General features: G+C 43.1%; 1 protein-coding gene across 3 annotated transcripts; it reads left to right on the forward strand.

Annotated features, from left to right (window-relative positions):
* Positions 1-2010: 2010 nt before the first annotated feature.
* nipal3 (NIPA like domain containing 3) lies at positions 2011-8764 on the forward strand. Of its 3 annotated transcripts, XM_076978205.1 has the most exons (11): positions 2041-2583; positions 3001-3069; positions 3272-3447; positions 3893-3948; positions 4384-4529; positions 4615-4711; positions 5045-5180; positions 6038-6126; positions 6264-6327; positions 6490-6584; positions 6723-8764. In XM_076978205.1, exons 1-11 carry the CDS (start codon positions 2518-2520, stop codon positions 6905-6907), a joined length of 1179 nt encoding a protein of 392 aa, XP_076834320.1. In that variant the 5' UTR covers positions 2041-2517; the 3' UTR covers positions 6908-8764. The 3 variants fall into 3 exon arrangements, 2 of the variants coding, with proteins under 2 accessions (XP_076834321.1, XP_076834320.1); XR_013121836.1 differs by lacking the exons at positions 6490-6584; positions 6723-8764 and having other exon boundaries at positions 2011-2583; positions 5562-6126; positions 6264-6323; XM_076978206.1 differs by lacking the exons at positions 6264-6327; positions 6490-6584; positions 6723-8764 and having other exon boundaries at positions 2011-2583; positions 5562-6181.
* The last annotated feature ends 4436 nt before the right edge of the window (positions 8765-13200 follow it).

Raw genomic sequence — 13200 nt, forward strand, 5'->3', positions numbered from 1 at the left:
GAGAGAGAGAGAGAGAACTATTATTAACTTTGATTGTCATTAAAGAAATATTTCTGGAACGTGATGTTGAATGCATCGCAGCTGTCAGCGTGGTCTGTAATTTTACTGTTACAGAGGAGTTCACAGGGACACGGAGCGCGAGGACATGACGTACGAATCAGACAACCTTCAGCACGTGGCTCAGATGTTGAACCGATATTCTCCACCGCGCGCATAATACCAAGTAATACGAAGAGAAATCACAATAAAGGTTACACTCGGGTAACTCAGGTAGGATTAGGAGAAACCTCGCGTTATATTCTTATATAGACGGCTCGTTTGTTATTCAAAATACCCACTGGCCTAAAACCGAAACTCGGTGCGTTGCAGAGAGCTCGCGCTCACTCATAAATGACTCCTCATCGCCCTCTGGAGGACAAAGACATAATCACACCGTGGGGACACCCTGCTGATGGTGTTAAAATAAAACTAATTTATACAATTAGAAATTAATTTTAAAAGACATCGACATGCTAAAATAAGGGTCAGTATATAACAAGTACGAATTAAAACGAGAGAATAATCATCGCTCACCAAAACGACCAAAATAAGCAATTTAAAAATAATTCGAGGTAAATATTTTGGTCTGGTATGAAATGGTGATAAAGTTCAAACACGCGACCGAACCGACGGATAATTCGGTCATTCGCGCACGAGGCCTCGTGTGTGAGCAGGACCACTGAATCTCAGTTTCGAAATGGGTCTGAAAGGGATTGTTATGAGTTATTCTTTAATTCTTCTTTTTAAGTTTAATGTTTAATGTCCCCTCCGTATCTGAACCCTCCAGTATTCTTTGAATGTGGCTTTTAGCGTAGGTTCTTCTGATTTGTTGTTTTAGAAATTATAATAGGTTCACACACACACACACACACACACACACACACACACACACACACACACACACACACACACACACACACACACACACAGGGGGGAGATGGAGGCCTTTGACGCATGGAGATACACAAATGCCAATGGCACGTATTTCATCATGGGCGTAAAACGCCTATCGTCAGATCACCATTATCACCACTATCACCATTATCGCAGAGGCAGCAGCGCCAGACGTGTTAAGATTTTAAAAGTCATAATAAAAACATGTATTACTGGTCTACAACAACCTGGGGGTGATCAGATTGTCACTGTTGTCGCCATATGTGTCAAAGAGCTGATGTCGTGACTGATGTAGTGGTCTATCTATTGAGCGCAGCGGGAAATTACGTTGTATGGCTGACGGGTGCAAACATGAGTCTAAACGCTGAAATGTCCGTTGATTGTCACCGGTGTGTGACCGGTGTGATTGCGGTCACCGTTAGTCCGGTAAGACGTTATGGCGACACGCGGGATGGGCTACCGTGTCCCAATATTACACACGGATTAATAACCGCGGTGAAGTTGACTCAGCGGTCTCACCAGACATTCACGAAAGAGTGGTTATTTTAAAAAAATCAGATAGTGTATGCGATAAATACCTTATGTAATTACTCAAACTGGACATGGCTGACACTGTCCACACTGCACTGCGTGTGAATAAATATTACAGACCAAAATTGTATAAATCTGTCAGTCTGTCTGTGATACTATAAATGGAATATACAGTGAAATAAGTCAAAATGTTCAAGTTTACAGGACATGTACTGCTATATCTATGCACACAAAGACAGGACTGAAACGAGTCTTGATCACGTGGGTGAAGTCAGGCCTCGTCTGACAATGTGAAATATGAGAAATCTGCGCTATAATGTGTTTTCACAAATGTGAGAAATGTTTCACAAGTCCAAATGCACATGAAATGTTTTGCTCCTTGTATGTACTTGATACCTTTGTGTTTATATGTTCACATGTCCAGTTGCACATGTTTTAAAGTTGTACTAACCATTGACTGTATATATATAAAACCCATGACTTTTATTTTGAAAAGACGTCATAACACTGAAGCGCTTACCGACTAGCATGAACTCGTCGTTAATTCATATATGTGATCTTTTCACATCTTCTAAATCTATCTTTACTGAAAGCCATTGTGTGGGGATAAATTCACAATATATAGCAATTGTATAATAGGTGTTAATACTGTACACTATGTGATTTTGTTTAATAACGAGTCCATTCTGTCGTGGATGTCTGGTGAATATAGACCGCGGTGGATTAATAATCCCGTCGGGTTATACATGTGGTATATGTGCAGACTCTCGTCAGCACACACACAAAACGAGCACTTACGCATCCACGTTTTATTCTCTGTGCATCACACGCCACTTTTGGCTGCGTTGGGTCACGTGTGTTTAGTGTGACGCACGTCGGCGTGTGTGAAACGTCACACCTGCAACAGGTGAACCCGGACGAGATGTCGGTGGACATGGCGAGCTGGCGCTGATCTGGGCTCTACCGTAATGAGCCTGGACCTCTGAACCGTCTATGCCGACCCATGTGAACCCGACCGGGACGGTTCTGTGCTCACGGTGCTGATCGCGCAACATGATGATGATGATGATGGAAACACCGAATAACGCGCACGGCGCGAGCGGCGCGCCCTCCTACACGGTGAGTGTGTTTACGCTCATATTGATATATCTTCATATCTCAGCCTTTACTGCTCACGATAGTGTCACACACACACACACACACACACACACCGGTTAAAGAGCGTGCATGACTATCCCCGTTGAGACTTGTTTTACAGTAAGATGAGGAAAATATTCATCTGTCTTTGTGTTCCTGTATCCGGTGTCGTTTCTTATAAGACATTTACTTCCTGATTTCATATTTAAAACGTCCCAGACGTGATGCTCGCTGTTTTAATATGACACAAACACCTTATTACGGTAGAGCTGATATTTGAGCTGAACGTCGTTTAGTACTTCATATATTTTCTAGACGAATCCTTATTTATGGTGTGAGGGTGTATTTATGGAGACACCGCGCCCGTGTTGAGTTTGTGTCGTGGACTGTTTCTACCAGGATAATCTCATCGGGACGTTGCTGGCTATTTTTGGAAACCTGCTGGTCAGTATCTCCGTAAGCGTACAGGTGAGTATGAACGGTTGTGGACAGCAAACTAGCAAAAAGAATAAATATATTTTTATTTATGTATGCTCTACTTTTAGGAAATCAGGCAGACACACGTGAAATGAAATGTCAAGAATAGGCAACATTAATCTAGTGTGTGTGTGTATGTGTGTGTGTGTGTGTGTGTGTGTGTGTGTGTGTTTCTTTCAACCCCACCCTACAGAAGCAGAGTCACGTGGCACTGGTGGGTGCCAAGGACCCCAGGCGGTGTTACCACACCAAGACGTGGTGGTGTGGGTTGGTGCTGATGCTGGGGGGGGAGGGGGCTCTGTTTGTGTCCTACGCCTTCGCCCCCCTGTCCCTCATAGCGCCCCTCAGCGCCGTCTCTGTTATAAGCAAGTACTATACTACAATAAAATACACAACTGGTGGATTGTAGGAGACAGTAATGATTCATCTCAAGCTACATGAATCACATCACTTTAAATGTTTTTGCATACTGGTCCACAAGCAAATGTGTGTTTTACCTGACACTGGAAACAGTCCCAGAATACAGCAGACATGCAGCAGACACACAGGATATGTGTAGTAGTATTGCTACAGTATATAGTCGCAGCCACAGTGCAGTTAGCAGTGAGGGGGCAGTAGTGTCAGAGTCTGGGTTTGTGTTCACCAGCCCTGTGTATGTATGGAAGTGTTTAAGGTCGTACATGGAGAGTGTGAACTCTCCTGACCAGTGTTTATAAATACAGCTGTGTTCGTTTTTTAATGGGGTCATATTTAAATAATGGAGCTTCATTTTGACAGTGGTTTTAAATTGTGGGATGGTTCTCCTCACAGCCAGTTGTATCCTGGGCTTCCTGTTCCTGAAGGAGAAGTGGAAGCTGCATGAGTTTTTGAGTAAGTACTTTAACTTTGTGATCTTGCTTCAACTGCACAGAATCCTATACAGAATAAAATGTTCCTGTAAAAGGGTGCAAATGCCCGTTTTATCACCCAGTCTAAGACGTACCCTCACAATCCCCTGTTCTTCACACACACCTGCCACATCACCCCCACCTGCTGCACACACACACCTGCTGCACACACACACCTGCTGCACACACACCTGGTGTGTTTCCCAGGCAGGTGTGTGCTGGGCTTGCACGGGGCCCATCTGCTCGTGTTTTACCACTTCCTGCATCCATGACGACAAACTGGACTGTCATTTGCATAACCTTTGTGAAGCTTTGTGACAGAGTGATGACACTGACTGACCATGCTGCCTGTCTGTGACTGTGCTGCCTGTCTGTGACTGTGCTGCCTGGTCCTACCTCTCTTTCTTTATATTTTCAGAGCGCTACGTTATGTCCTTCCTTGGTTGTGTTTTGACCATGGGGGGCACGTTCCTCTTTATAACGTTTGGGCCCAATTCCCACGAACAGCTGAATGCAGAAAACATTGTGAACCATTTGGTCGGATGGCCTTTCCTCCTGTACCTGGTAAGACCTGATCTCTGCTCCCCTGTCTGAGTCGGTGAGGTGAGGTACATCTGGAATGTTCTCATTGCGTGCGTCTGTCCCTCAGCTGCTGGAGGTCATCACCTTTTGCCTGGTGTTGTATTTTTATAAACACCGCAACACCAGCTACCTTGTGCTCATACTGCTGCTGGTCGCTCTCCTGGGTGGGTATCATTCCTCAGCATCTCCTCTGTTTTACCTTTAAACAATTTACAAAGAAGAATCAATTATTAGAAAGTTATATTTACACAGAAATGTTCAAATACTATCAGTAAAGGACAGCTAGGTGGGGTTAATGTGGTGGGGATAATTGTGGTCACTTTCACAGTGTCTTACTAGCTTTCATTTAGCATTTGCCCTGAAGTGACCCCTTGTTTTAAGGATGGTGTTTACGTATGGGAGATATCAGTGCTCTGTGATGCAGGACTGCAAAAGGTCTGAAACTGGCTTCTGAGTTTCCTTGATTGTGGTGATCACATATGACCTTTGACCTTTAGGCTCTGTGACGGTCATCACGGTGAAGGCGGTGGCAGGTATGCTGGTCCTGAGCGTCCAGGGGTCCCTCCAGTTCACGTACCCCATCTTCTACGTCATGGTGGTCTGCATGGTGGCCACGGTGGTTTTTCAAGCTTCGTGAGTTCTCCCTCTTTCCTGCATGCTTGTTCACTGTGATGTTGTTACCTTGAGTGGCTGCAGGCAACACACTGTATATGATGTTTGTGGAAGGTGCTGAGGGCTAATTAGCTTTATGCAAACAAATGAATGCTAAAGCTAAATGATGCTCCCTGTTCATTAGCGACCTGCTAAGTGTTCAGTTAAACGTCTGAGATAGTGTTTTATGTGGTGTAATGTTAGATGTGTTAGTTCTAAGTCCATCGTCTACACTACACCCTTCAGGTGTGACATGATTCCGATTCCCAACACATACCAGGGTGAGGTTTTCCTCATCAGATACGAGTCATTTCTCTAGTAGTATCTAGTAGTTAATTTCTGTTTCTTCCAACATTTATGTAGCAACATTTGCGGGGAAGAAAGCCGACAGCAGACCAGTGAACCCAACACCTGTAGGGGGTCGATCAGCCTACACTGGGAAGTTCATGTTGAACCCACTCAGGGTTTTAATAAGATGGATATTTTGGTAGCAGAAATTACAAGAAAGTCTGAGTGCCCAAGCTGTGGTGTGCTGAACTGCCATTTGGATACCAACCTGTCTGTAAAACACACAGCCCACACAAAACTCTGGGCTCCATGGAAACATCCAATATTTGTTTCTATGGCAGAGTCCATCTTCCATTTGTCATAATCTGTATGTAAACACAGACAAACTCAGCCCGCATGCAGGGTGTGTCAAATAAATACAGATCAAACATTGTGAAAGATTTCTTCAGCTGTTCTGACGTAGTGGTGTAATGTGATGTAGGTGTGATCTGCTCATGTAAATAGTGTCTTGCCGTACTGCTATTGGGACTTTTGATTTGATTTCTTTCCAGATTTCTAACACAGGCATCACATTTATATGACTCTGCTCTTATAACCTGCATTAATTACATCTTCTCCACCGCTTCTGCTGTTGGGGCAGGTACACACACACACACACACACACGCACACACACACACACACACTCGTGTCTCACCTTGGCTGTGGTTTGGTGTATATATAATGACTACAAACAAATGGTTGTATGCATACACATAACCATATATATCCATAACTAGGAGCCATATTCTATCTGGAGTTCAACCATGAAGATGCCCTACACATCTGCATGTTTCTACTGGGGTGAGTATGGTGTCTTCATCCTGGGGTTTGTTATGGACTCCCAGCAGGTGGTCACCACAGCGTTCTGTCCTGTTTATTTGGCTTTTGTAACGGTGAACTGGTGTTGGAAGGTTTTGACGTGCCGTGAGGTGAACTTGACTTGGTGTGACGTTGCTTCCTCAGATGTTCAGTGTGCTTTCTCGGCGTGTACCTCATAACCAAGAACAAGAGAAAGCCCAAAGCGTTTGAGCCTTACGTGACTATGGACATGGTGAAAGGTGTGTTCCTCCTGCCCACACCGTCTGACCACCATCTCAGCCCAGCTGTGACCTGGGCTGGAGGCCTGATGCTGCCTTTATAACCAGTGGCTTTCCACCTGAACATGAAACAGATGCAGGTCTTTTTTTGTGTCACAGGTATTCCAAGCATACATGAGAAGGGCTGTACTGTCCAGCCAGACTATAATGGCGCTTTCTCCTACGGAGCACTCGTGAACAATGACGGTGTGACTGCTGTAAATCTACCTGTGGCCAGTCAGGACATGTCTGTGGCCCCTGGTCCTGGACACCCATACAGGCCAGAAGGACTGAAGACAGACTGACCGCACCACAGGCTGGAAGAGGACCATCACTAACGCTGTGTTCAGGAGGACTAAGGTGCCACCATAGCTGCTCTTCAGGAGTGAAGCACTTCTGGACTTTTCTGAAGTTCTGAATGAGTGTGTAGCATCAGGGTGACCTGGAACTCTAAAACAGTTCCAGATAGACTCAAGTCTGTTGTTGCACATGGACAGGCTTTGCCACATTTTCTCATCGATCCACCAGTACTCTAATGCTTAATTGGAACTTGGAAAACTGTCTACTTACAGGACAGCTGAGTTGGGGGGGGAAACACTTTCACTTCACTCCGTCCCAAGGCCGTGTGGCCCAACCTTCCCAGCAGAACCTGGACACCTGCACCGGTGCTGATGCAGCGTCCGTACGACATCGGCAGTGTAATCTAACACGGACACACGCGTGTCTAATTCTGGCATTCCAGAAGGTTCATGCTGCAGTCCAGCCCTGATGCAGTGCAGAGTCTTGATTTGTGCAGGAAATGTTATGAAAATTGTGTTCTGAGATGCTTAAGAGACTCTCAAAGATTTTGCACAAAGTTTTCTCCTGATGTTCTCATTGGTTTCTCCTGGCGATCTTATTGGTTTCTCTTGACGATCTCATTGGTTTCTCCTGACATTCTCATTGGTTCCTCTTGTGTTTGACTCCAGAGCTGAGCAGAGTTTCTCCATAACTGCTTCTTCCTCCTTCTGAAAACACCATGACCAAAAACGTTCTGTTTGTGGCATCCAAGGTGATGGCTAGCGTTATCACTGTACTGTATTGTACTGGTCACTGTCTTCCCTGCTCAAGCTTTCTGGACTTGGATCATGAAGGATCTGTCATTTGTGTTGTTATTTCGGTCATGGTTTTCAGAGCGAGAATACTGATCTGAACTGTCGCTACTCCAACACTGACGTTGCACTAAATGAGTCACGTGGATCTGACATTCAGTCCACTGAATGTAGTAAGATCTGACTTCACTTTACTGAATATGCTATAAATTAGACAAGTATACTGAATATAGTCAAGCTTCAGTATACGAATGTCTGATTAACTGGCTACCTTTTTATAGCTAAGCTAAATCCTGGGTAATCCTGGTTTATTCAAAAGTATTTCTGTATTTATCATATTCAAATATATCTTCCTGGTGATTAAATAAGACTTATAAATGTCATTATAAGATTCATGAATGACTAGTGTGTATCATGACCATTTTTAGAGTTCATTAGTTGGGACCTTGTACTGAAGTGTTACTGATTATTCAATGATAAGATCCGACTCTGAAGTTCTTTGTGAATACTCTCCAAACCCACACTGTAGGGTTGACATCTTCACGCAGTTTAAAAGCCTTAAGAACCTTCCTCTTGTGTCTCTCGTTAGCTTGTGTAAATACAGAATTAATCATGTACACCAGATCATTAAATGTATTACACTGTAATGGTCACAGAAGCAGTGGGATAGTCAGTCAGAAGGGAAACGGATCTCTCTCTTTTGTTAAAGGGTGTGGAAGTAGAGATTTACTTGATGCTTGGTGTATCATTGCCCAGATCTATGTAGAAGTTCTAATAACTGTTGTTTGGACCTAATCGGCCTAAATTTGTAAAGAGATAAGCAGTGTACACACAGTGTTCTAGGCTCAGACTTTTTCCTGTGTCATATCTGGCCTAAGACCTGTGATTGTAACCTTTTCGAATCAATGTTTTTCTGAAAGTATGTAATTTTTTCTAATATAGATTACTTGCATCCTAAATAGCAATTAAATGGCAACAGTAAAGATGTCCAGACCTGTGGTGCCTTTTGATTAGATGTTAATTGTACACCATTGGCTTTGCTCTTGTACAATAAAATTTTATTTAATTTAATGTGTAATATTTGTGTCAAAATTGTTAAGCCCAGCCTCGCTGATCCAGACTTTGCTATACTCACGTGGTTACTTGTTTCGTTACGCATGAAGTGAAGTGTCTACTATGTGTCTACGTGTGTGTGAAGTGTGTTACGTGACCAGTACCTGAAGCTGTCTGTGACGTCACTAAGCCATCGCGTCACCGTCTGTGCTGTGATCATGTGCTGAGTGAAACATAAATATTCAAATCCATGATCACAGCTACAGTGCTAGTGAGCTACAATTTAAAATGAAAGGTTCGTGTGCAAATTATATTTATCGTCAATCTATTATAACAGCAACACAGCCGATGCTATGAAGCACAACAGGCTAAATAGGCTACCGAATTACTACAATTAGTGTACACAGCTGTTTAGGTACAGTAGGCTAAATCTGGACATAAAAGCCTATGCAAAAAAATATGCCATTAACTTGATACTAAAAGCATAATCAAGCTTACTACATGTATTTAGTAAGATGTATTTGCAGCCATTTCTTCTTAAGTAACGTCACTATATAAGGTAACCAAACATGTATTTGAGATCAATACTGTGAAGGCACAGTTCTGCACGCGTACTCAGTGCATAACCACATGTGGGATTGCGTGTGCAGAGGCGGTCTATGTAAAGAGGCGTTGCTAGGCAACTGCCTTGGGCCCCTCCCACTGCAGCCCACTGTAGGGGCCCCCTGATTAGCTGACTTATTTCTCACATATTAATGTTGATGGGCCCCCTAGCTAAATTCACCTTGAGCCCCCAAATTGCTAAGTCCGCCACTGTGTGTGTGTGTGTGTGTGTGTGTGTGTGTGTGTGTGTGTGTGTGTGTTTGTGTGTGTGTGTGTGTGTGTGTGTGTGTGTGTGTGTGTGTGTGTTTGTTGTGTGTGTGGTGTTAACAAAACAAGATTACTACGACACGGACTCGGACCCTGTGAAAGACTGTAGTGTGTGTCCCCTTTATTTTATTTTTTAGGACTTGCTTTACTGAAAATGTCGACAAAGTAAATCAAATTGTGCGTTTCAAAGAGTTCCTTAGAGTTTAGGATATGAATATAGACCAGGGGTACTCAACTGGCGGACCGCAGTCCGGATCCGGACCCGAACGCAGTCCTGTCCGGACCCAATCTCATTCCTGATTAACTGGATACGGACCAAAACAAAACCGTAACATTTATTTCAGGGCTATTGAAAAAACACTCCGTCACGAGTGTTACGTTTGCCACCCCCGCTCAACAACTTACGTTCGCCACAACAGGTGTTCTGAAAATCTGTGCTACCCCTCGAGCTGTCCTACCTTGGGCTACTGCGCATGCGCATGCTAAGATTACGTCACTGTCAGCGTAGCCCAGAATTTTGCGCTACCAGCTGTTTTTTGTCTTGGAATAACGGTGAGTTTTGCCCATTTATCGTATTTAATCATATTGCAATGTAAATCTTTTTGCATTTTATTGTGTTTTTTCGACAATTGTTAAATATTTTTGTGATTATCCTAGGAAAGACCTCGTAAATATTACTATTTGCTCGAGTGTTTCCAACAAGTGGAGGTTTCAAATGTCTGTTTTAGCCTCGCCGTACTCGATTTTATCCATCTGTTCATTCTAGTGTCCTACACTAACTGGTTTTAGTTGATTCACCTCAAAACGAGCACTTCTTAACGCTTAACATTCGTTCAGTTTGGCTATTTTATATTTCTGAAGCAATTTTCTTAAATACAAGTAAATAACCATGTAACGTTCATGACGTTTGCGCTGTCATTTCTCCATGTTAGAAGGTGATGCTGACGACAAGAACATAACAGAAATGGTACAACTACCGATGCAGTACAGAAATTTTAACAGACCAACGCTGAGAGACCAAAACTGCAGTGTTATTTTTGTAGTATTTTTAATGTTCACAGTTTTATTCTAGAATAATTTGCAATAACTGTATCATAATGTATAATTAAAATTTGTTTTGCTCCAGTGCATTGTTTCAATAATGACTTGTGATTTTATTAATGGTAGAAGCACGTTCGGATAAGGTAATATAGCCTATAAAATGATCATACCTACCTACAGTATTAATGCTGTACACACGTTCATATAAGGTAATATAGCCTATTAAATGATCGTTCATACAGTATCAATGGTAGAAGCACGTTCTGATAAGGTAATATAGCCTATTAAATGATCGTTCATACAGTATCAATGGTAGAAGCACGTTCGGATAAGGTCATATAGCCTATAACATGATCGTACGTACAGCTACTGCTGTGGTACTACATTTTGACATGGTAGCAAGAATCGATAGATATGTCTATAATTTTGCGCTACGGGTGTGCGCCATGTGCGCTGAGAGTGACGTAATCTTAGCATGCGCATGCGCAGTAGCCCAAGGTAGGACAGCTCGAGGGGTAGCACAGATTTTCAGAACACCTGTTCACAAGCCTGGTTGACGCTTCGCGAGCGGCGCGAGGGTCCGCGCGGCGAAAATAACGTAATCGCTGAGGCTCCGCGTGTGCGCGAGTGCCTCGCGCGCTGTCGGTTCGCGAGGTCGTGCACCTCTCGAATTTTGTAACTTCGCGCGCGCCGCGCTTCAGCGCAATGAACAAAGTCACGTTTTCAGGGTTCATACACCTTTACAAGGTGGAATTCAAGCACTTGTACGTCACTTTCAAGGTCCATTTCAATATTTCCCAGCATGTTAAACATAATTAAGTTAAATATTTATACATATACTCGAAATAATTCGCTTTTTATCACATTATTTAATGGTTGTTTATTTTAAAAACGCCCAATCTTCACGTTCTCATGTTTCGTCCTGGAATTACAAGAGGCTCGTATTTGTTAACGTAATACAAGAGAACTGTTCAGTCAGACAGATATTTGTTGTGAAACCAAGTAGTTACAATTTCAAGCATTTTAAAGTACTTTAACCTAAATTCCAGCACTTTTCAAACCTGAAACACATAGCAACATTAAAATTGGTCAGGTAAATGTTAATTCCCCTGTTTTGAGGGGTGTTTCTACCACATATCGTTTCGGACAAAACACCACAACCCCCCCCCCCCCCCCCCCCGGACCTCAGGTCACAGGTATCTGCCAAAATTGGACCGCGGACAAATTTAGTTGAGTACGCCTGATATAGACAGTGCCTATGTTGGTGCCGTGGAGACTATTGGCCTCGGTGAGACAAGTTATCCAGACTGTATTAAACTAATGAACGAGTACATTATATTTGCTCGATCACAAAACGCCCATCTTTCTCTTAGACGATTAGTTCTGTCTGCTTACTTGTGACATCAGTTATTGATCTAGAAGAGAGACAAACTGACCAAAGAGATTTAACTCGTTTTAATCTCTTAAAGGTCGGTCCAGGGTCACAACGGGAAGGCAGAGTCTGAACGGTACAGGAGGGTCAGGCTGAGGGAGAGGTCTACGAGGGAAACAGAGGTCAGAACACGGGCAGGCAAAGGAATCTACAGAACGCTCGGTACGCGTCATGAAAACGCCAATACTTCACAATCAGGAAGCATTACTTCCGCCTTTAAGTAGTCGAGGAGGGGCAGGAAGAAACGAGAGGCAGGTGTACTACTAATGATCTGGAGGAGGGTGATGCTTTATTCCTGACAGGTGTGATATACATTCTGTCTTAACCATCCTGATACTGCTGGTCACGCTGAGATAAAAGTTTGACATATATGAACAACATAAACAGTTTATTATCTATAAACATGACAAGGTATATACCTTTCCACCAGTTCACTTATAGAGTCTTTATCTGCAGTTGGCATGGGCTTACATGAGTTCATAAAATGAACACCCATGTCTTGTAAACACCAGAATCTGCTGGGTTTCATGCCACAAACTGTTACCTATTGATTTTGCTTGATTGATAAACACTATTCCTTCACAAGTATGTGAGTCCAACTAAGTCTTCAGTCTGTCTCAGTGTTTCATTCTTGATTTAGAACCTTTTCAACTTCAAGCTGCATGATGAACAACAGTCTTATAGTATTCTAGTCACAGCCACTAGATGGCAGTAGGGTTCGATCTCAGTAGTCTTTAATGTGCCATAGTAGTATAAAAACACACTTTTCTCTTTAGTGATGTCGTAGTGGCGCCCTCTACTGACTGTCCTGATCAATGATAATGATGCAGGTGTAAGGTCACTGTGGAGTGAGAGTTCAGGCAGTGGCGGCTGGTCAATACGGGGCGCTGGGGCGCCGCCCCCTTAATATTGTTCCGATATTAAAATGAGTTCATTATAAATTGCGATAGTGAGGAAATTATTTAGTCACACTGTGTGTCTAATATAGCCACGTTTGAATGTATTAAAAGAGTAAACACATAATTGTATTTAATTGCTTACATTGTGCACACTTCCTGGTTGGGGCGCCGGTCTAATGGGAGTCAATGTAGATGCGTAAACTTTTGCCAAG

Source organism: Brachyhypopomus gauderio, chromosome 17, assembly GCF_052324685.1.
Source record: "Brachyhypopomus gauderio isolate BG-103 chromosome 17, BGAUD_0.2, whole genome shotgun sequence".
Classification (NCBI taxonomy): Eukaryota; Metazoa; Chordata; class Actinopteri; order Gymnotiformes; family Hypopomidae; genus Brachyhypopomus; species Brachyhypopomus gauderio.

What these genes read in the sequence shown, in the direction of transcription:
- nipal3 (XM_076978205.1), top strand. Translation starts at nt 2,518, where the DNA reads ATGATGATGATGATGATGGAAACACCGAATAACGCGCACGGCGCGAGC. An exon ending in GCCGTCTCTGTTATAAGCAA is followed by an intron (nt 3,448 to 3,892) that starts GTACTATACTAC and finishes CCTCACAGCCAG; the next exon opens with TTGTATCCTGGGCTTCCTGT. An exon ending in GGCCTTTCCTCCTGTACCTG is followed by an intron (nt 4,530 to 4,614) that starts GTAAGACCTGAT and finishes TCTGTCCCTCAG; the next exon opens with CTGCTGGAGGTCATCACCTT.